Here is a 26,363-nt window from a genome sequence, read left to right on the forward strand (position 1 = left end):
CGTGCTTTCAAGGTCGAGCCTTAAATTGCTGCAGTGGCAGTTCCAATTCATCTCAGTGATATTTGACACTCTCTCTGTTCCATTCACTTCTCTGTCTCCCTCTGTATTTTTTTTCCACATTGACGCATTGGAGATACAGAAATACAATTCCTTCTCAGCATATTTGAAGTATATGTTGCTGTATGTCATGTTAATATACTGAAGTCACAGAAGTGTGTGTGTGCAGCCACCGTAAGGCAGAACTGCTTATTCCACCTGGTTCACCTCCTGCTTTTTTCCATGTTGTAGCTAGGAGCTGTGCACGTGTTTGCACGTGTCAGTTTGGTGGGGGTGTGATGAAGGGATGGTCCTTGAGACAGGAAGAGCAATAGAGAGCGCTGTTCTCTAAGGACGAATGGAGGCATCGCAATTAATGCAGTGTGAAGGACACTAGATAAATGCCAAATGTCTTACCTGGGGAACCTAATCTAATAAATTCTGACACTAAATGTAAGCATATCTATAATATAAGTGTGAATGAGAAATAACAGAAATAGGGAGCCATATGCTTGATATGAATAAATAAGCTTACCCTTGTCCATTTCACTGGGGAGGAGAGCTTATGTGAACTTCATTATTTTGAGATTATGTTATGACGCATGCAAATTTAACTTGATTGCAAAATCCCTTGATGATATCACCTATATGCTCTTTAAAGTGAGAGATCACATATAAATCAAAAAAGTATTTTGCGTAACCTTACAGTGTGTTGTTCTAAATCTTTTGTGAATTACAAAACTAGGCATTTAGCACCATGTCCATGCTGTTCTTTTCTGTACAATGATAGTTTTTATTTATTTATTTAGCAGCAGAAAAGGAGTCATACAGGTTTGGAATTAAATGAGGGTGAGTAGATGATGACATAACTTTTATTTTAAGGTGTACTGTCCCTGTAATATAGAAATAGCTGGAAGATATTGTCGTGCACAAGTTTATCTCAATGTCACTGTGAGGAAATAAAGTGTTACTCTATTACAGGAGTCCTTTGTGGTTTCACTTACCCTCACAGTTGTTCTGAAGAGGAAGGACTGCTCTGTTTTGTCATGGTTATTTAAACGCTGTTGTAAATATACATGTTAATAAGTTCCAGAATGCACACTGTGTCATATGAAGACCTGCATTGAGAAGAAGTATGCGTTAAATGCTGAATAAAAATTATTCAGTTATCAGTTATTTTGTGGGGTGTTTTTTTTGTGTGTGTGTGTGTGTGTGTGGACACTATGGCCTCACATGAACCTGTTCATTATAAACCACTGGAGGGCGCCACAAACGTTTTGCCCTGCAGGCTGAGGTGAATGGAAAGGGTGAATTCTGATGTGTCTGAATAGTATACATGTGTACTCAGTTCCTCAAAAGGTGCCATAAAAGTTCCTATTCCTCTTAGTATGCAAACACTGGTATAAGAGTAGTTCTGTCAGGACCACTATTGTCAAAAAATGGGGTGGTATTGTTTTGTTCAGGCAAAAACTCCCTGCCCATACACGCAGCCTAACATGGATAAGAGCAGGGAAAGCAGTGATAACACCTTTAGGGTACACTGAAGAGAACCAAATGTAGCAGATATGATTAATATTCTTAATGGCAATTTAATGTTATAACAATTTAAGATAAAGGTGTCAATAAGTCAATAAGGAATATCAAAAGGGCAAGTCCTGACTGTGGACGAAAGGAGGAGCTGGGGATGGAGGAGAGTAATTAGCTCCCAAGCAAAAACCTTATACTGTAATAGGTGTTGTATTCCTGTAGGTAGACGTGGGTTAACTGATGCAAGCTTGACTGATGTGACCTGTTAGAACTATTGCTACATGCTTGATTTCTCAACCTTTTTGAACCTGAGCTCTGTCTATCCTTAACAATAATCAAAGGCCCTTTGACTTTTCCAGTTGTTTTTACTGAATCAGGGTCAAAACAAGGACACAGATTAAAATAATAATAACAATAATGTATACCTTATAAAATATTTATATATAATAACTAGAACTGATATATTCACTATATATCAGTTTATATCAGTTTATATCAGTTTAACAATTTGAGTACATTTATATGACTCTTCCAGGTTAAGCTACACATACAGAATATGCTTGTTTGTCAAAACAATGGGAAGTGATCCCTGGTCCTACAAAGAGAAAAAGACATTTTGTTTAATTATATTTTAAATCATCTCAAGTCATCTTAAAGTCCCCTGGTTGATAATCACTGTGGTGGAGCTTGTATTTCCATTGCCTTTTCAGTGGGGTTAAATTAATGTATATCTGAAGGAAACTGACAATCTTTAGAAAAGTTTCGATGGCATTATCTTACCTCTGTTAAAGGAATAGTTCACACAAAAATGAAAATCCTGTCATTAATTAGTCACCCTCCTGTTGTTCCAAACCTGTAGGACCTTTGTTCCAACCGGAAGACGTGCAGGTGGATGTCATCGATCGTCTGTGCTGTGTGGTTAGTGATTTTGAAATAAGCCAAGAGGAGACTGGTTTTCCTTGCTAAAGTAAGGAAACTCCTACATTTCCCAGAGGCACCATCTTCCATCTTTCGCCTGCACATCTTCCAGTTCCAAACAGTCAGCAGAAGTGAGAAAAAAAAGTGTTTATTACATTTAAAATCTGGATATTTATCTTACAAAAAAGCATAGATTCGCTACAGGGTGCATTTAGTCACCTCCTGGATGTAACGACTGGGTGAAGGAGTGGCAGGAAGCAAGTGCGAGATTAATGAGATTTAATTTAATTTAAGACAATAAGACAATACAAAAATGAGACACAAATAACGCTGGGAGGAATGCACAGTCCAAGATGGTGGTGAGGAATAACGAATCCGTAAGGCGGAGGTGAGTTGGCAGCAGGAGAGGGTGACACAGGAACTGTGGGGAAGCGAGCCGAAGGTAAGTGGTGTTGCTTGGTGGTGGGTTGCGTAGAGTGGACAGGGTTTCGGGGAGACACGGACATCCAACGCACAAACACACAAGAAAGCAAGGCATAGGTTACAAACATGAAAAAACGCTCTCACGAACACAATACGCTAGACAAGCCAATATATAGGGATGAGTAATGAGTGACGGCTGTTGCTGATGACAATTAACGGAGACGCCCACAAACTAATCAGTGCTGACGCATAACACACAGACTTCACCCACAAAGTGCAAAACCCGGAGATCACGGTTTACAAACAGTGACAGTACTCCCCCATCTAAGGACGCCTCCTGGAGTTCCCAGAAGGGCTTACCTGCTGATTGTTATCATCAATAAGGGAGTGATCCAGTATGTCCCTAGCAGGTACCCAACTCCTCTCCTCCGGACCGTAACCTTCCCAGTCCACCAAGTAATGAAATCCTCGTCCCCTCCGTCTCGAGTCCAGAATACGATTAACCGAATAGGTCGGTTCCCCATCTATGAGACACGGCGACGGGGGAACCGGGGTAGACGGATTAATACGTGAATAAAACACGGGTTTAATTTTGGACACATGGAAGGCAGTATGTATCCTCCTGTACGCTGGAGGTAGTTTGAGGCGGACTGTCACCGGACTAATGATCTTGGTGATAGTAAATGGGCCAATGAATTTGGGAGCTAATTTGTTAGAAATGGAACGTAGAGGAATATTGTTCGTAGAAAGCCACACCTTTTGACCCACGACGTAAACGGGAGGCTTTGATCGGTGGTGATCGGCCTTGGCCTTAGTGCGCTCCCTCATCCGGAGCAGAGTCTCGCGGGCTCTGGTCCAGGTACGGTGGCACCTCTGGACAAATGCGTGAGCGGAGGGGACCGCGACTTCAGATTCCAGACTAGGAAAGGCTGGTGGCTGGTAACGGTAACGAATTGTGAGCGTACTCCACCATAGAGAGTTGTTGGCTCCAGGAAGAAGGATTCTTGGAGACCAAACATCGCAACGTTCTCTCTAAATCTTGGTTGGCTCGCTCAGACTGCCCGTTACTCTGGGGATGATAACCTGAAGACAGGCTAACCCTCGCTCCTAGCAACTTACAAAATTCTTTCCAAAATTTGGATAGGAATTGGGATCCCGTGTCAGAAACCACGTCTACCGGGAGGCCATGTAACCGAAAGACGTGATCTAGGACAGTGACCGCTGACTCCTTGGCTGTCGGTAATTTGGGCAAGGGAATGAAATGTGCCGCCTTCGAGAACTGGTCCACTACGGTCAAAACGACCATTATGCCATTAGAGGGCGGGAGGGCGGTAACAAAATCTAGTGCGATATGTGACCAGGGTCTCGAAGGGACAGACAGCGGTTGAAGAAGCCCATCAGGAGGCCAGTTGGACGACTTACCACTGGTAAGTAACTCTTCCGGCACCAATAAACGATTCGGTGGGCAGGAGGCGGAGGGTTCAAAAAGACGCGACAAAGAATCGGGTTTGACATTTTTGGAACCCGGGTGGTACGACAGAGTAAAATCAAAACGACCGAAAAAAGTGCCCACCGAGCCTGCCTGGAATTGAGTCTTTTGGCAGTTCTAATGAACTCTAAATTCTTGTGATCGGTCCAAACAATGAAAGGTACCCCTGAACCTTCCAACCAATGACGCCACTCCTCTAAAGCTAATTTGACGGCCAACAATTCTCTGTTACCAATGTCATAATTGCGTTCAGTAGGAGATAACCGATGAGAGAAAAACGCGCAGGGATGCATCTTATCGTCCGAGGCAGCACATTGGGAAAGAACTGCGCCTACCCCCACTTCTGATGCGTCGACCTCCACCACGAACTGCCGTGTGGGATCAGGGGCTACAAGGATGGGAGCCGAAACGAAGCGGCTCTTGAGGTTGGTAAATACAGTTTCAGCTGCATCCGACCACCTGAACAGAGTACTGGGGGAGGTCAAGGCCGTCAGAGGTGAGACTAGTTGGCTGAAATTACGAATGAAACGTCGATAGAAATTGGCGAACCCCAGAAACCGCTGTAAGGCCTTCGGGAATCTGGAGATGGCCAATCTATCACAGCCTTAACTTTGTCAGGATCCATACGTATTCCCTCGGACGAGACGATATACCCTAGGAAGGGAACAGACTGTGCATGGAATACGCATTTTCTCTACCTTGACAAAAAGCCCATTCTCGAGTAATCTCTGGAGCAGTCGTCTGACGTGTTGAACATGTTCCTGGAGAGATGAAGAAAAAATCAGTATGTCATCCAGGTAAACATATATAAACTGATCTACCATGTCTCTCAACACGTCATTAACGAGTGCTTGGAAAACCTCTGGCGAGTTGGAGAGCCCGAACGTCATCACCAAATATTCAAAGTGCCCTCTAGGGGTGTTAAATGCGGTTCTCCATTCATCCCCCTTCCTGATGCGGACCAAATGATAAGCGTTACGTAAATCCAATTTTGTGAATACGGATGCTCTCTGTAACCTCTCGAAAGCTGAAGACATCAACGGTAACGGATAGGTGTTCTTTATTGTGATGTTGTTCAGTTCTCGGTAGTCAATACAAGGTCACTGAGAACCATCCTTCTTACCCCTCAAAAAGAATCCCGCCCCCACTGGAGAAGATGAAGGGGCGGATGAACCTCGATGCCAAGGAATCAGAAATGTATTTCTCCATGGCCTCCCTCTCTGGAATAGAAAGAGAGTAAAGTTTGCCTTTAGGCGGAGACTTACCTGGCACTAAATCTATAGCACAGTCGTAGGGACGATGCGGAGGAAGAGAAGCAGCTCGGGACTTACTGAACACCTCCTTCAGGTCCAAGTACTCTGCGGGCACGTTTGATAACACCATGGTCTCTTTCTGAAAGACAGAAACAGGCACAACAGGACAAGAAGAAACCAGACAAGACTCATGACAACTTTCACTCCACAAGGTGACAGTGTTGGAACCCCAATCCACTCGTGGATTATGTTTGATTAACCAGGGGTGACCTAAAACAATGGGAGCTACAGGGGAGTCCATGAGGTAAAAGGATATGGTTTCACTGTGGTTGCCTGAGGTGAGCAGAGTGATGGGTTCAGTGTAGTGGGTGACGTGTGGCAGTTCCTAGCCATTGAGTGCAGTGACATGGATGGGATGAGACACAGGAAGGACAGGAAGGTTCAAGTGACGTGCAAGGAGAGAGTCAATGAAATTACCTTCGGCCCCAGAGTCCAGAAGGGCCGTGACAGTCGTGAGTGTGGTTCTCCCACCGCAGTTTCACCGGAAGGAGAGTCGATGATGTGGTTGAGGACTTCCCGGCGGAGATCCCACCCGATAATAGCCTCAAACTTACTACCGGGCTGGCTCTTTTACCGGGCATGAATGGATGGAATGCTCTGAGCCACCGCAATATAAACAATATAAACAATATAATATAAATATAAATATTTCCCTCCGGGAAAGCCGAGCTCTACCCACCTGCATGGGTTCGTGATCGTAGACGGGACCGACCATGTTCTCTCGACTCGAGCGGCCTCTTTCCGGAGAGACGTAATGGCGTGTAGGACTGACTTGTCTACCCAGGCGGTTAATCTGAGCGTCCACCCGAAGGGCCAGGTCGATTAGGCCGTTGTTGGTAAATGCAGTGTGCTCGCTGCTTCCATGGTTGGTGAGAGCGTTCTGTAATGACTGGGTGAAGGAGTGGCAGGAAGCAAGTGCTAGATTAATGAGATTTAATGAAGACAATGAGACAATACAAACTGAGACACAAATAACGCTGGGAGGAATGCACAGTCCAAGATGGTGGTGAGGAATGACGAATCCGGAAGGCGGAGGTGAGTTGGGAGCAGGAGAGGGTGACACAGGAACTGCGGGGAAGCGAGCCAAAGGTAAGTGGTGTTGCTTGGTGGTGGGTTGCGTAGAGTGGACGGGGTTCCGGGGAAACACAGACATCCAACGCAGAAACACACAAGAAAGCAAGGCATAGGTTACAAACTTGAAACAATGCTCTCATGAACACAAGACGCTAGACAAGCCAATATATAGGGATGGGTAATGAGTAACACACAGACTTCACCCACAAAGTGCAAAACCCAGAGATCACTGTTTACCAACCGTGACACTGGAGCCGTGTGAGGGATGTTTTTATTACAGATGCGCACACTTTATTTCACGTCTTCTGAACTGTTGACAACAAACACCCGCTTACCCCATTGTAAGGCTTGGGAGCGCAAGGACAATTTTTTATATAATTTCGATTGCATTATTATGAAAGAAGAAAGTCACATACACCTGAAATGCTTTGAGGGTGAGTAGAAGATGACGAGTTTTCATTCTCGTGTGAAATAACCCTCTAAGGGTCCTACCACGATCAAGGAACTGAAAGATATCAAGAATAGTCCATGAGACATCAGAGGTTCAATCATAATTTTATGAAGCTACGAGGATGTTTTTGTGGGCAAAAGAAACTAAAATAACTTTATTCAACAGTTTTTAGTGTTTGGAACAACATGGGGGTGATTATTTAACTACAGAATTTTCATTTCTGGGTGAACTATACCTTTACAGCACTGTAACCTCTGTATTTGTTCAGATTAATTATAACATCCTTAACATCCTATACCATTCTTTTAACATCCTGAACTGTAAAATGTAAAAACTGAAAATGAGTTTCACATAATAAAAGTTTTGACAACAATGGAAAACCTCACATCTGAGATTAATAAATGATTATGTTTGACATAAATCTTCATGTCAAAACTTTTATTATATGAACATTATTTTCATTTTTTACAATTATTTTACAGTTCAGGATGTTACAAAAAACATTGGTGTTGTTTCAAAAGAATGTTGCTATACCCAAACAACTACTTCGATTCTAATGTCAAAATTTTCAGAAATAGATTCCGAGAATTATGTTTTTTTTTCTTCTTTCAGGAATACATACAATGCATACATGAGGGATAGTGTGTTCAGACTTACTGATGTTTAACAACATAGCAGTTGCTCAGCTGACAAAACATTTTTTCAAAAGACTTATAGACTTATATCAAAACTTATATCAACTTATATCAAAAGAATAATAAAAGAGTTTTGAAAGTTATGTGTGATCTATGACCTTTATACAGCACACGCCATTGTAAAGACTGTAAATCTATCCCTCACAACCTCATTTTCATCCATGAAAAATTTGCTACGGTGTCTACCCTGACTAAGGGCTATTCCCACTGAAGATACTGATGTCAGTCAGATCTCTCATATACGCATAATTACTCTGTTATCATAAATTTGCTGTAGCAGTAGAGCTTCAGTTGAGTGATGGATGCAGTAACCATAAACCACCAGCAGATGACAAGAACGTGAGCAGGAGTGCTGCAGGAAGCCTTAGGACAAGGTCACCTTAACATATAGTACACACACCCTGCTAATGAGGTCACTCAACTAGAAAATATATAAATTCTCTTGACTGTTTTCAACCCATACCTTTTCAATAGAGGCCTGGAGGAGAAAAAACAGTTGCAGTAGTCATATACTATGATGAGACATAAATTCATCATGTGACTGACAACTCAGCAGTTTTGTGAGAAGGATATTTATAGCACATCATTGTTTTGATTGTAAATGAACAAAATGGTTGAAGTTTTTTACTGTGAAGCTGTATGCAAATCAGAACAGTCAATTACGAACTGACCTTTTGGAAAATGCATATAATACCTGCTGTCACATTCTGTCTTGTTAGTATTTAAACTTTTTTTTCCCACAAACTTTCCAAGGAATTGCAGACCGATATTCCCAGAAGAGAACTGCTTCAGTCAATAATGAGGCTTAGCTGAAAACTGGCAGTCCGCAACAGTAAATACTGCAACAACGCTACCTGGCAGGGGACTGATGTGTAGCAGTGTCCTTGACGGCAACGGATGTTCTATTATCTCCAAAATCATGCAGGAAATGTTGCTTCAACACATGCTAATACTGCTTGACTCAGCTTTACGGTATATACAAACCACTTCTGTACACCACAAACCTCTCTATCTAAGAATCTGTCATGAAAACAGCTCTTGTGGGTGGACAGTACAAAGGTCATATATGAATGTCCGCTTTAAACCGAAACACTTTTTTCTTTGGCACAGCTTTTTTTTTTTTTTTTTTATATAGTCTAAATAATATATAGTATTTCTATCATATAGGTCATTTTGATGGAAATAAACAATGACAATCTAATGCAATTGTCCTAAATCTCCAATTTTACAATTTAAACCTCTTCGGACAATCCAAAATGTACATTTTGATAAAAAAAATAACAAGTTATGACAGCGTACTAACTTAAGACAACCAAATTGCCACCTGTTACCATTTTGACAATAAGCAGGAAATGTTCATGGGTCAATAACATCACTGCATTGAAATGGTCTATTGGTCATATCTACCATTTTGTTTCAATATGGAGGTCGAGGAAAAAAATAGGCATTCAAAAAAAGAAAAAGAAAAAAACAGCTTAAAGGAATAGAATAAAAAATAAAAAGACTTTGTGCTCACTCTCAGGACATCCAACATGTAGATGAGTTTATTTCTTCTTTGGAACAAATTTGGAGAAATGTAGCATTAGATCACTTTGCTCACTAATGGATCCTCTGTAGTGAATGGGTGCCATCAGAATGAGAGTTCAAACAACTGATAAAAACAGTACACTTGTTTCACAAATAGTTGACATGACCCAAGTCCATTCATTAGTGTCTTGTAAAGTGAACTACTTGTTTGTAATAAAGTTTTTGCTTCTGACTAAAATATCAGTCCTCTATCAATAATATTACTTTCTCCAGTGAAAATTTGTCTTGTCTGAATCAGGAGAAAAATATGCACAGATCAAGAACTGCTTGCAAGCAAAAACAGCCCTAAACAGTTGTGAACAAATATGTTGGTAGAATTTGATCAGCTGTTTGATCTCTCATTCTGACGGCACCCATTGACTGCAAAAGATAAACTGGAGCTGTAATGGTAAATTTCAAACTCATCTACATCTTGGATGGCCTGAAGGTGGGTAAAGTTCCACAAATTGTAATTTTTGGCAGAATTATTCATTTAAAAAGGCCTTGCACATTCTAAAAAACTAAGAAATACAAAATAAGTATCCATTAGTGTGCCCTGTAAACCCAGATGGAGTTTAACAACCAAAAGACACCTTAGAGTGCATGCATATCATGGATTAGTAAAATGCTATCTCCAGATTGATCCACTAAGTATATCTAATTTCCATATTAATCTTTTAGCAGCGTTCACTGCTGCATTTAGACACTGCTTGAAACAATGATGTCATGAAGTGGAATGCTGTTATATTTAGCCTATGGTGAATGACTGGAGGGGAAAGTGGTAAAAAGCATCTGTCTTAAGTGTTGTGATGAGTCTCTCACAGCTCTCTGGCTGCTCCTGTAAATTCCAAGCCCGTTGCACATACAGATACCTTAAGCTAGTTGCCATGGCAACATAGGCAGTGACTCAGCAAGTGTCTTCTGAGGTGACAGACGATACATTATTTGATGGAGAGACAAACCTGCTTCATGCTCTAAAAAACAGATGTTTATTCATGTTGAAGGTCATTGAAGATGCTTCAAGGTGTTTGGAAGACAAAAACACCTCCAATCACCTTCAGGACATGGCATTACTGTGAAATAATGGAGGAGAAGTGCACTCATCATGTATTCAAATTGAGTGCAAGTATCAATGGCCTACCTTGTTAAGGAAAATACTCAAGAAAGGATGTGGTTGATGCCCCAGAGATATTATATCATGAAGATAATCTATGTGAGGGATCATTTACAGTCAAATCGATCATTACTGCAAAAAACAAAACCCAGACAGGATGATAAGTAAATTGTCTGAGATTGTATTCCAATTATGACCAGAGGACTGTACATTATTCTGTTTATTATATGGCAACTTACAAATTAAATAAATAGATGGACATGAAGGGTTGATTTATTTATTTACTTTATTATGGTTTCGACCACATAATTTTGTACTTGACCGATCAGAATCGAGTATTCTTGAGTTTAATGGAATAGTTTACGCAAAAATTTAAAATTTGGTACAAATTGACCTATCCACTATCCATTTAATATGTAGATGAGTTCATTTTTTCAGTGGAACAGATTTGGAGAAATGTAACTACATCACTTGCTCACCAATATCTATCTATTATATTTATTTCTCTGTTGAAAAAGTTGTCTAGCCTGAATCAGGAGAGAAACATGCACAGATCAGGCAGTGCATCAGTTTGGACTACAAGTGAACTTCAAAGCAGTTGTAAACAAATATGTTTATGGATTCTGATACGAGATGACATCAGGGGATGGAGGAAGCCTCTATTCAATTGAAAAAACAATGGACTATTTATTATTATTATTATTTTGGAAGCAATGGTTTAAATTTAAAATGCCTTTATAATGGATTTGTTTCATGATGCTTTTCACTTTACAAGACATTAATAGTTGTGCCGATTAGTAATTTGTGTGGATTATTTATGGATTATTGTGATTCTTACTGTATATCAGCTGTTTGAAATCTCATTCTGACGGCACCCATTCAGAGGATTACTTGTTGAGCAAGTGATGTACATTACATTTCTCCAAATCTGTTCTGATGAAGAAACAAACTCATCTACATCCTGAATTGCCTTGTTTTCAGCAATTTATTTTGGTTAACTGTTCCTTTAATAATATATTTCAACCAAAGAAAAAAAGTCTCCATTAAAATTACCAAGAGAATCTATGTGCATAATTTTACTTCATCTGAGTTAGCTTGTGTCTTCCTCATTCATTCAAACATTACAGTGCATATGCTACTAATAAATCTGTAGCATCTATGTTAAACTTCACATTCCTCCAACATCTTTGTTGTGTAATCTAAAATAACTATATAACCTGGAGCATCAGCAGAGGAAGTCAGTGTTTGGTGTGATGATGTCTTATCTTCTGATCTACAACTCTTTGTTGGGACATCCGTCAGAAAAGACTTGCTGTTCTTTTTTTTCGTTTGCAGCTTTTACAGTATTTCTATTTTTAATGAGATTATTTCAGGATACGAGTAAAGTAGATCAATGTCAGGCCTACATTGATGATCCATAGCCTACTGGATGAAGGACAGAGAAAGTATGTGAGGTTAAAATGTAGGACTATATATATGCCTACTGTTTATGCTTATTTGCCTAAACATGAAAAGCAAACCTTACATTAATCATTATAATATTAATTCAGACTTCCTTTTCTGTAGTGCAGTTAAAATGACTCTGTGTTACACATTAGAGAGAACAAAATCTGTAACTGTGTGTGGTCAGGAATATCAGCCATAAATTATCATTATGTGGACTGTCAGAAAATAATTTAGTGCTTAGTGTCTCTTTGTGAACTTACCTTGAGTTTAACAAATGTGATCTTGAAAATTCTGTTTCTGATATTTTTGACATTGACTGCTCTGCCTCTCTTGTACACTGTTTTTGTGATTCAGTCTACGCTCTGTATACATGTAAACACTGTTCCAAGGTGGTTCAGTGCTTGGTCAAGGGTGCATGTGTGGGTGGGTGGGTGTTCATGCATGCACCTATATGCACTCGTACGGGTGTAGCAATCAGTATGACTTCACTTCTAGAAACTCCCAAGCCCTTTCTTCCAATTTTCTTATATGTTCAAATCATAAATTTCATATTCCTACACTTCTGTATGCACGCGTGTTTTTATGGTGTTCTTGCTGTGCTGTAAACATATAGCAGAGTTTTAAGTAAAAACTAAAAACGAATGTGATCTGTGATGCTTGAAACTAGGTATTACACTTCCTGTGTCTATTTGCCTCTTTAAGATGAATCGCTTGATGTATTCTGTGATTGTAAGTCACCTTGGATAAAAACGTCTGCTAAATGAATAAATGTAAATGTACAGGTGCATCTAAAAAATAGAATGTCATGGAAAAGTTCATTTCAGTAGTTCAGCTCAAATTGTGAAACTCGTGTATTAAATAAATTCGATGCACACAGACTGAAGTAGTCCAAGTCTTTGGTTCTTATAATTGAGATGATTTTGGCTCACATTTTATAAAAAAAACAACAAATTACTTTCTCAACAAATTAGATTATTTCATAAGACCAATAAAAAAAACTTGTACTTATGTACATGTACTCAATACTTGGTATGGGGCTCCTTCTACTTTAATTACTGCTACAATTCAGTGTGGCATGGAGGTGTTCAGTTTGTGGCACTGCTGAGGTGGTATGGAAGCCCAGGTTTATTTGAGAGTGGCCTTCAGCTCATCTGCATTGTTTGGGCTCTTGTTTCTCATTTTCCTCTTGACAATAGCCCATAGATTCTCTCTGGGGTTCAGGTCTGGTGAGTTTGCTGGCCAGTCAAGCACACCAACGCCATGGTCATTTAACCAACTTTTGGTACTTTTGGCGGCGTGAGCAGGTTCCAAATCCTGCTGGAAAATGAAATCAGCATCTTCAAAAAGCTGGTCAGCAGAAGGAAGCATGAAGTGTTCCAAGATTTCTTGGTAAACGGGTGCAGTGACTTTGGTTTCCAAAAAACACAATGGACCAACACCAGCAGATGACACTGCACCCCAAATCATCACAGACTGTGGAAACTTAACACTGGACTTCAAGCAACTTGGGCTATCCACCTTCTCCACCTTTCCTCCAGACTCTTGGACATTGGTTTCCAAATGAAATACAAAACTTGCTCTCGACTGAAAAGAGGACTTTGCACCACTGGGCAACAGTCCAGTTCTTCTTCTCCTTAGCCCAGGTAAGACGACTCTGACGTTGTCTGTGGTTCAGGAGTGGCTTAACAAGAGGAATACAACAACTGTAACCAAATTCTTTGACACGTCTGTATGCCTTGACCCCAGCCTCAGTCCATTCCTTGTAAAGTTCATTCAAATTCTTTAATTGATTTTGCTTGACAATCCTCATAAGGCTGCGGTCCTCTAGGTTGTGCATCTTTTTCTTCCACACTTTTTCCTTCCACTCACCTTTCTGTTAACATGCTTGGATATAGCACTCAGTGAACAGCCAGCTTCTTTGACAATGGATGTTTGTGGCTTACCCTCCTTGTGAAGGGTGTCACTGATTGTCTTCTGGTCAACTGTCAGATCAGCAGTCTTTCCCATGATTGTGTAGCCTAGTGAATCAAACTGAGAGACCATTTTGAAGGCTCAGGAAACCTTTACAAGTATTTTGAGTTGATTAGCAGATTGGCATGTCACCATATTTTAATTTGTTGAGATTGGTGGGTTTTTGTTAAATGTGAGTCAAATAGTCTGTGTGCTTTGAATTTATTTAATACATGAGTTTCACATTTTGAGTTGATTTACTGAAATAAACAAACTTTTCCAAGACATTCTAATTTATTAAAATGATATGTCTGACTCTTGAATATTAGCAGCACTCTTGATGAATTAACAAGTTTGTTTAAAATCTTATGGTTTTGTTATTCACCATGATTTGAGAATGATCATCTGACTCTTACAAAGGAGTTCATTGTGATGGTCAACGAAGCTTCAGTGTGGTCATGTCTCAAAAATAGCACCTATTCATCTTATGTAATTTTCCACTCCACTTTTTTCCTCAAAAGTTTTGGTCCACCTAGTTTACATTTGAAAGCATACTTATGATTTTTATTGTTCATTCTAGATACTTTAAATACAGATGACAATTGCTTAATTGCTGCCTTTTTAAGTAAAATCAAAGACGTGTTTAAGTAAACGCTTGCAGTAATCGGTTATAATGGCACTTTTTGCACCATTTTCAAATTAACTGGCATAGAAGAAAATAATGTTGAAACCTAACGCAAATAGAAGTGACAAAAACTGCTATTATGACAAGTTTAATAGACAGAAGGAAACACACTGTTATGTCATGATGAATACATTTTCCAGTGTAGAGGCATATGTTCATCCAGCTGCATGCTTTTTTAAATTAAATATAACTGACTGAAAATCCTAAAAACAGCGCCTTTTTCCCCGTAAGGCATTCTAGATCCGTTTGCCAATTTCTAAACGCGGCTCTTGCGTCATGCATACCTCGCTCCCTTCAACCTGTCCCGTTCTTAGAGCGGCTTCTACGTCCTTTTATGCAACTCTATTGTAAAGTGATTCCCAGCCCAATTTCGTGAGCTGCACGACCGTGTTACGTAATTGGAGGTTCTGTCTCTGATTTGCTCTTAGTGGCGGTGGGCGGGACCCAGGCGCTCCGCTGAATATATTACGCGGGGCACCTTGGAAAGAGCCGGGTACGGCTCCATGTCACGGTGGGCTTAGTGCTCCGGGAAGGGGTGTAGTATTCCAAAGGAGGCAAGAAAGGAGACACGAGGGGAATTCGCTGCCCAAGGGGATAAACAAAACCTTACAGTACACCATGCCCGCTCAAAGTAAAGATGATGGAGGATGGAAGAAGTTTTTATGGAATTCGGAGAAGAAGGAATTTCTGGGACGCACCGGTGGTAGTTGGTGTAAGTATAACCTATATCATATCGACAGTATCGCTCGATTTCAGCACGCTGGACAGCGCTGTGATGCCTGTCATCCTTGTTTCTATAGCAGCAGGTACAGATAGACTGACTGCCAGTCTGGTCACGATGCAACCTGTGTGATTTGACTTTGCAGCAAATGTCTCACGGACTTTCATACAACCATATAAATGTTCAAAGCACAACTTAAACGGGTGCATTAGGGCAGTTCAAAGCATAAAAAAGTAGGCTTATTTGTCGCTCTGTATCCCACCTGTTTCGTTGAGACCACTAAGTCTTTAGGCGGGCTCTATGTGTTTTCGATTTTCTTCCTAAATGTAAATATATATAAATGTATAACGAGCGCTGTGAGTGAAATCGATGCTAATAGAGGAATAATAGGTCAACAAAGGACAGCTTCAGGTTATTGAGCAGCTTGATTTTTGCTGCTCGTTGCTAAAATGATATTTAACGAAATGATTTTCCTCCTCAGAATTAAATAAATAAACAAATAACGAAATTGTATAAGGCTTGTGTTTGTTTAAAAGCGGCTTGTTTCATGTCTGTGCTTGCCATGCAATCAATCAGCATGTCATTTAATTAGCATAGTTGTCATATTAACGTATTACACGTGGAATGGGTTAAAAATGCATCATTGCTCAAGGTGACTCAAGGTGAAAGGCCTAGTCTTTTGGGTCTGACTGATTCATCTATGGTTGCACTGAATATTGACTACGTTTTTGAGGCGGCAACAGTTTCTAATTGACGCCTTCAATTTTACAAAATCAGCCTACCTTAAGTATAAAATTAACTCTGTTGTCTTGCTAAATAACTAAATCTGCTTTCCAGTTCATATAATTTCTATCAAAATGTGTCTATCCAGTCTAGTGTGGACATAAAATCCATGCAGGAGCCATTAACTGTAAAGTTCCTGGTGATGGGTGTCCAAAATGAATCGTGCATTTGCAAAGCAATGCATAATTAGCTTCTACATGATCAAGGACACATATAAACAAGTCATTCCATCTCCTCAGATTTCTGATGCCATTACATCATCTAATACATTGACATATGCTGGGCTTTAGTCCCAGTGACCCTATGACATTGCTTTATGCACCATTGGAAACCACAAACCCTGTGCCCTTGCTTTACTGCACATGGATAAATGAAATAAAGTTTAGCACTGTAATTATTTAATTTGAACTAATTTGAATGTGCATCATCTGAACAGGTAGTCTGTGAATTATTGTGGGATAAAGTGGACAGACTGGTTTGACTGGTTGGGAAAGAACGTAAGATATGACCTTACTGGTTTCACTGCACTGTGATGCCCATACACATTGTTTACGTTTGAGACATTGAGATTACTCATCAAGTCCTGTCATGTTGGCACCTCTATATTTTCTGGGGACAGACTGTGAGGACATTTGTATTGCTGGTATGGTGTCAGCAGATTTGCCTGTTTGATGTAGCATCAATGGGCTTCCTGGGATCAGATTTTTCCAAGAAGTCATTTCCAATAATACTCTTTCTTTTATGTATAAATTCTATAAATAGGTTGTATAAATAATTTCTAGTTAATAATGACTGTAGTTCCATTTTGTGTTTATTTGAGTTGTCTTTTCTCCAAGGACAGAACACAGATGTTTTATTGCAAAATAATTCTAAAATATGTCCTGTTTCTCTCTTTCTCTCTCCACAGCAAAAATCTTCCTCTTCTATCTCATCTTTTATGGCTTCCTGGCTGGGATCTTTATCGGCACCATCCAGGTTCTCCTCCTCACTCTGAGCGATTACAAACCCACCTGGCAGGACAGAGTAGCCCCTCCAGGTAACAGCTCCATTGCGGTGGCTGTCCTGTATTTTATATCTTTCATATAATATATTGTGAGTGTAAACTGAAGTAATATCAAGGGATTTGTGAAGTCCTAGGGGTTTATGATAGAACTGCAGGGGTGAAATTATATACGGTCTATCATTTAAAAATAATTAATCATTTATAAAACAAATTATATTATGACTAAAGTTAAAGTGGAAAGACATGAAAACATGACACTTTTCTAATTTTGTATTATTAATTTTCGGTCTTTTTTTTCAATTTATTACATCTTTTAGAAGACTTTATTAAACAATCTGAAGGGCTTCATTTCTTTTTAAAAATAAAACAAAGATTACTGAAGTGGGTAAAAGTCTAAAGTAAGAAAAAAAAAATAGTAATAAAATGATAAAAATTACAGCCAGAAAACACCCAAAAATTACATTTTACTAACTTTTGTTATTCTTTTTTTTTCTTCCTTTTTTCCCCAATTCATTATACTTATTGGAAGACTTCATGAAATAATTCAAATTTCTTTCCTACACTATAAGAAATCATTTTTGACATTGTAAAGTAAATGCTATTTTAGTCTTTCTACTTTAAAATGTCACGTCATGTTTGATTCAAACTTTGCATTACTTGCTGTTTCTTTCTAAGTCATTGTGAAATTCAGAGTGAAAATTGTTTCTATTTTTTATTATTATTATTATTTTTATTGTCAAAATGTCTACTTTTAAATCAGCAAATCTATAACATGCTACTTGCTATTGCAAGTTGGTGCCAGTGGTATTAGGTGGAATGGAAGAGAACAATTTATTAAACAAAAATATGTATATGTGAACACATGAGTCAGTCAATATTTTAATTCATTTTCCTGGTAGAGAATTCTTTAAAAACAAATAAAAAAAGTTTTCATGGGGTGTGCATTTTATTGAAGAAAAATTTGTATATGTACACACGAGTCAATATTTTGATTCATTTTCCTGGTAGAAAAATGTTCAACCAAAAAACTCATTTTGTTTTCAAAATATTTATATGCACACGCAAGTCAGTATTTTGATTCATTTTCCTGGTAGAGAATTTTTTAAAAGCCACAAAAAATCATTTGGTTTTCAAGGTGTTCGAAAAGTTAGTACGTACATTACTTAAGGTCAGATTTCAGTAAGCACTCTGGTTCCCTGATGATGGCTTGGAGTCACAGTTCCTTTCAGATTTGCTGTTGCTCTTGCAGTTTAAAGCAAGGCTTGAAGGATTGGATCAATCTGACAAACATTTAGTGGGTTCAGAGACAAGATCAATGGCTAAAAGAGCATTGGGCTCTTGAGAATTGATAATCTGACCATTTTACCTCACAGCTGATATATTTCACATTTTCTTGGTAGAACAGAAGGCATGTGAGGTTAAGGAGAAACTTTCAGACACATACCAAATAAACTGTGAAGAGAAACTGATGCCTCTTTTCTTGGCAAGGCTTGTTTAGGGAAACTGATCATGAATGATCCAAAACATGCATTGCAAAGATTTTAGCATTTATTTTCTTTCTTGCTCTAACAATCACAGCATGTTCCTTTATGATTTATTTACATCTCTGAGCCATTGCTAGACCAGGGGCACATTTATAAAACTCTCTGTAGATTTCATCCTAAAAGTGTACTTAGGCACAAAAGCTAGATTTTGCATACGTACAATAGTTTTCAGATTTATAAAACTATGTGTACGCCAGAACCTGTGCAAAAATCCCTTTATAAATCCCAGTCAGAGGAAGATGGTGTGTACATGCATTTCCACCCCGACCCCTCCCCGAAATCACCATATATGGAGCTTACAATGCCTAGTTTTACTATGCATAACCTCATCTGCATATCATTTCTATGCATATTCCGATCCACGTGACAACATATTTGACACAGTTAAAGGTTCAAGACATTAAGGAAATATGAGATATGGACTATAAAAGCTATTTGTGCCATACACAATTTTTATTGCTAAAAATCATCCAGTATCCTTGTTATTTTTTAGCATAAATATACAAAAATAAAACCCCCTAAAAACAAAACTGTTAATTAGGCAGTGGGTGGACCGCATACTCAGGTTTTTGCTGAGGAGCCGAGCCTGCTCTGCAGTGGTACAGCAACTGTGGCAATGGAATATGACATCTCCATTCCGTCCTTCAGGGAATGAGGGATACATACATAACCAAGATGTTCCCTTTCAGTTGGTCACCCAGAGTCATAGCAGTGACCGATGAATACCAAAACGCCACGGTTGCTGCCACTTCCAGCGCCCCTAGTAAACCACCTGGTCCCCCCCGCAGCAACTGTGGTAGAAGATAGGACAGGGTTTACATGGAGAGAGTCTATTACTATTGTTCCACTAGACCTATATATTACAGCTTATTGGATAACACTGGGAAAACGTACCCTTTCCAGGGACGCTGCGAAATCCACATCTGGATATATACTGGATTTATCCATATACTGCCCGCAGGGTAGTATAATGTGTAGATTACACATATGGACTGGGTCTAAAGGGCCGTACAACATATGAAATGTCTCTGTGGTGGCTCCAGCCCAGTTAGGAGTGAGGCAACACTGACAGGGATGGCAGAGCTGTTCAACCTGAGTCTGCCAAGGGAAAGATAAAGGCTCATTTCACAGGTGCTAGGCCTGGCGCCGGATGCTTCGCCACGTCTGGCTGCGAGGGTGATGGAGGAACTCCACAGGGTTAGCTTTGTGGGGGAACTGAACTGAAGAGCAGAATAAGCGCACATATCCAGTCCGTAGAGGGGAATGGCACAGCAAGCGAGACACAGAGCAGTCTCTCTGGTTCACTGGCTACTTGAGAAGCATGCATGTGAGGATACTGGCTCTACACAAAGTCTATAAATCCTAGCAAACCTGCTCTGAGGTCCTAAAGCTCTGTGGTCCACCTATAGGCGTAAAGTGTGAATGTGACAGAATAAAGCTAGTGCTGGGTCTGTCTCCTCTGAAGGCAGCGGTTGCAGGTTCACCAGCTGATTACTGAAAGGTGTGGTGGAAACATTTGGCATATATCCGAGCCGGGGTCTCAGGATAACATGAGAGTTAGCCGGCCTGAACTCCAGGCACGATTCATTGACCGAAAATGCTGCAAACTGTAGTGGATCAAAACGGGCTCTCCGCAATGCCGTAAGAACCAGAGGGAGATTCCAAGAGGGTACTGGGTTAGGGCAAGGAGGATTTAGTCAGCTCATGCCCCTCAGGAACCTGATGATCAGGTTGTGCTTTTCTAAAGACTCACTGTCTACAGGATCATGATGTACAGCAATTGTGGCAACATATACTTTTAGGGTGCAGGGAGACAGTCTTCGCTCATACCCTTCCGGGGGAAGGAAAAGGACAGCTCTGATCGAGCATCTCCAGGGGTCTTCCCGGTAAGAAGAGTACCATTCAATGGACATGTTCCACTTCAGGGTAAATGCATGCCTCATAGGGAGTGCACTTGACGAAGTGATGGCATCTACCACCGCTTCCATCATACTCATCTAGGACCTCCACGTCCTGTCTAGAGACCACATGTGGTGGATCCATAGATCTGAACGCAGGTGCCAGAGGGTGCCCCATTTCTGAGAAAATAAATCCTTCCTCAGATTAATATGCCAGGGAGGGGCTGTCGCAAGGAGCATCAGTTCCAGGAACCAGGTCTAGAAGGGCCAGTAAGGTGCAACTAGCGGTACCTGCTCCTCGTCCCCCCGGACTTTGCACAGTGTCTGTGTGCAAGGCAAGCAGGCTAACTGGGGGAAACACATACTTGCACAGACCCCAGTGCCAGCTGTGTGCCAGTGCATCTGTGCAGAAGGTTCCCCCAGTCAGGAAATAGAACAGCTGGCAATGGGATGTGTCTGAAGAGGCAAACAGGTATACCTGTGTGGCTACAAAGTGTCTCCATATTAGCTGGACTGCCTGTGATGCCCATTCTCCCAGAAACGCATGCTGCCGTAAAAGCTTATCAGCTACATGCCCGGAATGTAAATGGAAGTGACCTTAGATGCTTCTGACTCCATTGAAGGAGATGGAAGGTGAGCTGTGACATACAACGGGAGCGTAGACCACCCTGGTGGTTGATGTATGCAACGGTCGCAATGTTGCCTTTACAGACCAGTACGAGCGACCCAGCACAAGACGTACTGTAAGTAGCTTGAGGCAATTGATGTGCCAATGCAGATGGGGGCCCGTCCACAACTCCGGAAAGCAAAGCCGTTAATTCTTGGTCAGGCTCAGGCAATGCCACTCTCCCAGAAGGGGGCAGCACAGTAGAGTCCTCATCCCCAGATTCCAGCTCACCCTCCGATGCCGCAATCAACATCTTGTCATCTGGAGATGTACAGAGTGAAATGGTCGGACCCCCGAATGAGGAATCGATATGTTCACCCGGCAGCTCCATAACTTGCGGTGTGCTAGAGGACTGGGTTACCGACATGACACGAATTATCAAAACTTGACAGAATTCCCCGGAATTGCACAGTGATTGCTGATATTCCAAAGAACATTTAGGGACAGAAAGACATTTAAATTATTAAAAGATTTACTGTCCGACAAATATGTCTTTCCAAAAATACTAAGAAATGAATTTGAAATATATTTGAATATCCTTGTATTTATATGTGCACAGGGCTCACTCACTATCCACGTTCAGACAAGGCTGAGCTGATCATCAATCCGGAGGATGATGATACCTACAGGACATACACCAAAGCCATGAGAGATTTCCTAGACTCCTATAACATAGAAAAACAGGCGGACGCGATGACGTTTGAGGACTGTGGAGGTACCAGACTACACATTTGTTTTCTATTACTTGAGTCAAATGAATATGGATGTGCTCTCAGCAGGATCATGGTTTTTTATTAGCCTATAAAATGTAATACTCACAAAATACTAAAACACTGTCTGTATACTAGTATGTGTGTGTGTGTGTGTGTCATTATATATATATATATATATATATATATATATATATATATATATATATATATATATATAACTTTTTTCACATCCCTTTGAGAATTTTTTTTATATATCTTTAAATATGTAGAATTATACACACACACACACACACACACACACACACACACACACACACACACACACACACATATATATACATATATATATATATATATATATATATATATATATATATAGTTGTTGTTGTTATTTGTTTGTTTGTTCATTTTAATTATTTATTTTTGACAGAAGAACCCGAGGAATACAAGAACAGAGGTGATTTAGAGAGTGACATGGGTGTCAGAAAGGCATGCAGGTTTTCAAGGTCTTTGCTAGGACCCTGTTCTGGCATTGATGATCGGAATTTTGGATTTCCAGAGGGGAAACCCTGCTTGATTATCAAGCTCAACAGGATTGTGAACTTCAGACCTAAGGTTTGTTAAATACAAAAAGGTGCATCTCAATAAATTAGAATGTCATGGCAAAGTTCATTTATTTCAGTAATTCAACTCAAATTGTGAAACTTGTGTATTAAATAATTCCAATACACAGACTGAAGTAGTTTAAGTCTTTGGTTCTTTTCATTGTGATGATTTTGACTCAAATTGAACAAAAACCCAACAATTCAATATCTCAACAAATTAGAATACTTCATAAGACCAATGATAATAATAATAATAATAATAAACATTTTAGTGAAATGTTAATTTACTTTACATGTACTCAATACATAGTAGGGCTATTTTTGCTTTAATTACTGCCTCAATTCGGCGTGGCATGGAGGTGATCAGTTTGTGGCACTGCTGAGGTGGTCTGGAAGCCCAGGTTTCTTTGACAGTGGCCTTCAGCTCATCTGCATTGTTTCGTCTCTTGTTTCTCATTTTCCTCTTGACAATAGCTCATAGATTCTCTATGGGGTTTAGGTCTGGTGAGTTTGCTGGCCAGTCAAGCACACCAACACCATGGTCATTTAACCAACTTTTGGTACTTTTGGCAAAATAAAATCAGCATCTTGAAACAAGCATGAAGTGCTCCAGAATTTCTTGGTAAACGGGTGCAGTGACTTTGGTTTTCAAAAAACCCAATGGACCAACACCAGCAGATGACATTGCACCCCAAATCATCACAGACTGTGGAAACACTGGACTTGAAGCAACTTGGGCTATGAGCTTCTCCACCCTTCCTCCAGACTCTTGGACATTGGTTTCCAAATAAAATACAAAACTTGCTCTCATCTGAAAAGAGGACTTTGGACCACTTGGCAACAGTCCAGTTCTTCTTCTCCTTAGCCCAGGTAAGACGACTCTGACGTTGTCTGTGGTTCAGGAGTGGCTTAACAAGAGGAAAACAACAACTGTAGCCAAATTCCTTGACAAATCTGTGTGTGGTGGCTCTTGATGCCCTGACCCCAGCCTCAGTCCATTCCTTGTGAAGTTCACTCAAATTCTTGAATTGATTTTGCATGACAATCTACATAAGGCTGCGGTTCTCTCGGTTGGTTGTGCATATTTTTCCACACTTTTTTCTTCCACTCAACTTTCTGTTAACATGCTTGGATATAGCACTCAGTGAACAGCCAGCTTCTTTGACAATGTTTGTGGCTTACCCTCCTTGTGAAGGGTGTCACTGATTGTCTTCTGGACAACTGTGAGATCAGCAGTCTTCCCCATGATTGTGTAGCCTAGTGAACCAAACTGAGAGACCATCTCGAAGGCTCAGGAAACTTTTGCAGGTGTTTTGAGTTGATTAGCAGATTGGCATTTCACCATATTCTAATTTGTTGAGATAGTGAAATGGTGGGTTCTTGTTAAACAATAATGATACACATTATTACAAATAATTTTATTATTATTGATTTAATTGATCATTCTATTTAATGATAATAGTAATTATTCTTACAATAATATTAATAAATTACTAATACTAACATTTCATGCAATACAAATGTATATTATTGTATTTATTTATTGATCATTATTTGCTAAATATTACAAATCATTTTATTATTAATCATTTATTAATCATTTTATTTATCAATAATAATGATGATGATGATAATAGTAGTACTAGTAGTATTAGCTGTTATTGTGTATTTATTATTTTTACAATTTTATTACAAATTATATATATATATATATATATTTTTTTTTTTTTTTTTTTTTTTTTTTTTTAAACCTGTACCATGTTGCATGTAAGTCTAATTTGTTTCTAAATTAGTTCTTCTTTTCTTTTAGCCACCAACGTCAAATGAAAGCATTCCAGAGGAGGCAAAGCACAAAGTCCAGCCCAACGTGATTCCTATTCACTGCACAAACAAGGTGAGCGATCATTTAGCTGCTTCACTGAAAACTGTTATTTGCTCTGTAAAATAGTTAAAATGTTGCTTACTGAAAGCACGTATTGTCTGGTCTTCTCTGAAACACCTGCAGAAAGAAGAGGATGCAGGTAAGCTTGGCGAAGTGAAGTACTACGGTATCGGCGAAGGCTTTCCCCTTCAGTATTACCCCTACTACGGGAAGCTCCTGCACTCTCACTACCTGCAGCCCCTGGTGGCCGTCCAGTTCGTCAACATCACCCAGAACACGGAGATCCGTGTGGAGTGCAGAGTTTTCGGGGAAAACATTTATTACAGCGACAAGGATCGCTACCAGGGACGATTCGATGTTAAAATCGGCGTCATGACCAAATCATGACCTCTGAACAGAGTACCTCCACTCTCTCCCTATTTAAAGGCAAACTAAGGCCCCTCTTCTGACCTGAGATATAAAGGCACTAAAGAGAAGTTTCTCACCGGTCTTCCACAGTGTTTAACCGAGGGGATTTTTTTTTTTATGTACAAGTGTCTCATGTCAGAAAAAAGGCAATTTTAGTTTAGGAGAGATTAGTTTAAAAAAAGAAAAGAAAAAAAAATGAAACGCAAAGAAAAGACTATTTAAAAACACTAGTCTAAAACAACATACCATCTTACACATGTGGGACCTAACATTGTCTGTACTCTTTACTTCAAGCTTTCTGCTTTCAGTCTAGGGTTAGAATGTAAACGCCTGGAGGATTAGCCATAGCATAAAATATTTATTCTACTACTGAATAAGAAGTGTCCACGATTAAAGGGACATGTTGTTTTACTGTAAATTACATTTCCTCTACCGATGTAGCCAGCACTGTTTTGTCCCTCTTGTATTGTATTGATGCCTCGTGTGTTTTCCCTGTATTTAGAAAGTACACCATAGTTGCAAATGTAGGTTGTTTCGAGCCACACCATGTGTATGTTTCAGCTTCATTTGTCAAACGTGCCTACATATATGTATAGTTACTTAAAGGAAATACACTGGCCTCTTAACATTGCCTTTCGAGGGTATTGATGTTATATATTTGCATCTTTTAGGTGTATTAGGTGGGTAATGAACCTTTTTTTCCCTAAAATCACTACAATGTAGGGGGAGGATTGTGCTTCTCTTTTAATGATTTGTTTTCACTAAATGTAGATGTTGCTTTTGGTTTTATGGTGTCATTAACGTGTGGAGGGAACCACTACTGTAGCTTTGACATGTTTTTTTTTTTTTTTTACAACTTTGTTTTCTTCAATGCCTTGTTGTTCTTCTCTTATTAAAGAAATCACACGGCGTGGTCGAATGTTCGAAATTTTAATATTTAGTAATTGGTGACCTGAAATATTCTGTTCTTCCACGTGCTCATGTTCTGTAGAAACTCGTCACGAATGTTAATAATGCCGAAGCCATTAAGATTATTCTAGACTTGATCAGAAATAATGCAATACCCTGTCCATTGGGATGTTTTGTAGGTGTGCTAAATCAGTGTCATCAGAACATCAGAAATGTCAAATTTCACGAGTCCCACAAGCTCTCATGTTAAAACTGACCTGGAAAAGACTAACCAAAATAAAGCTGAGACTCTAAAGTTGTGCTGTTTTTATTCCATACAAGTATTTTTTTTTTAGATTTAACATTCTCCTTACAAGATATAACCATAAACAAATCAGAAGCTCTTTGTTTAGGCAAGCATTACTATTGCTCATAAATAGGGTAAGGAATGTAAACTAACACTCAAAACATTTTTGGTAATTACATAGAAGTATGCTAAAATATCTAATTGAACCGGCAAACTATCATCTCAGAGGGAGTTTTGCACATGAACCATTCAAAATC

General features: G+C 39.6%; 1 protein-coding gene across 1 annotated transcript; it reads left to right on the plus strand.

Moving 5' to 3' along the window:
- Window positions 1–15,174: 15,174 nt before the first annotated feature.
- atp1b1b (ATPase Na+/K+ transporting subunit beta 1b) lies at window positions 15,175–26,115 on the plus strand. Its single transcript, XM_059553670.1, has 6 exons — window positions 15,175–15,399; window positions 17,099–17,227; window positions 21,863–22,018; window positions 22,447–22,631; window positions 24,432–24,515; window positions 24,627–26,115. The coding sequence occupies exons 1-6, from the start codon at window positions 15,306–15,308 to the stop codon at window positions 24,888–24,890; spliced, it is 912 nt and encodes a 303-aa protein (XP_059409653.1). The 5' UTR covers window positions 15,175–15,305; the 3' UTR covers window positions 24,891–26,115.
- Window positions 26,116–26,363: the final 248 nt, after the last annotated feature.

The sequence above is a fragment of the Carassius carassius genome, chromosome 7 (genome assembly GCF_963082965.1).
Source record: "Carassius carassius chromosome 7, fCarCar2.1, whole genome shotgun sequence".
NCBI lineage: Eukaryota > Metazoa > Chordata > Actinopteri > Cypriniformes > Cyprinidae > Carassius > Carassius carassius.

Excerpts from the sequence above, each read along its gene's own strand:
- atp1b1b (XM_059553670.1), top strand. The coding sequence starts at position 15,306 with ATGCCCGCTCAAAGTAAAGATGATGGAGGATGGAAGAAGTTTTTATGG. Across the intron at positions 15,400-17,098 it reads ACGCACCGGTGGTAGTTGGT|CAAAAATCTTCCTCTTCTAT; the intron begins GTAAGTATAACC and ends CTCTCTCCACAG. Across the intron at positions 24,516-24,626 it reads CTATTCACTGCACAAACAAG|AAAGAAGAGGATGCAGGTAA; the intron begins GTGAGCGATCAT and ends AAACACCTGCAG.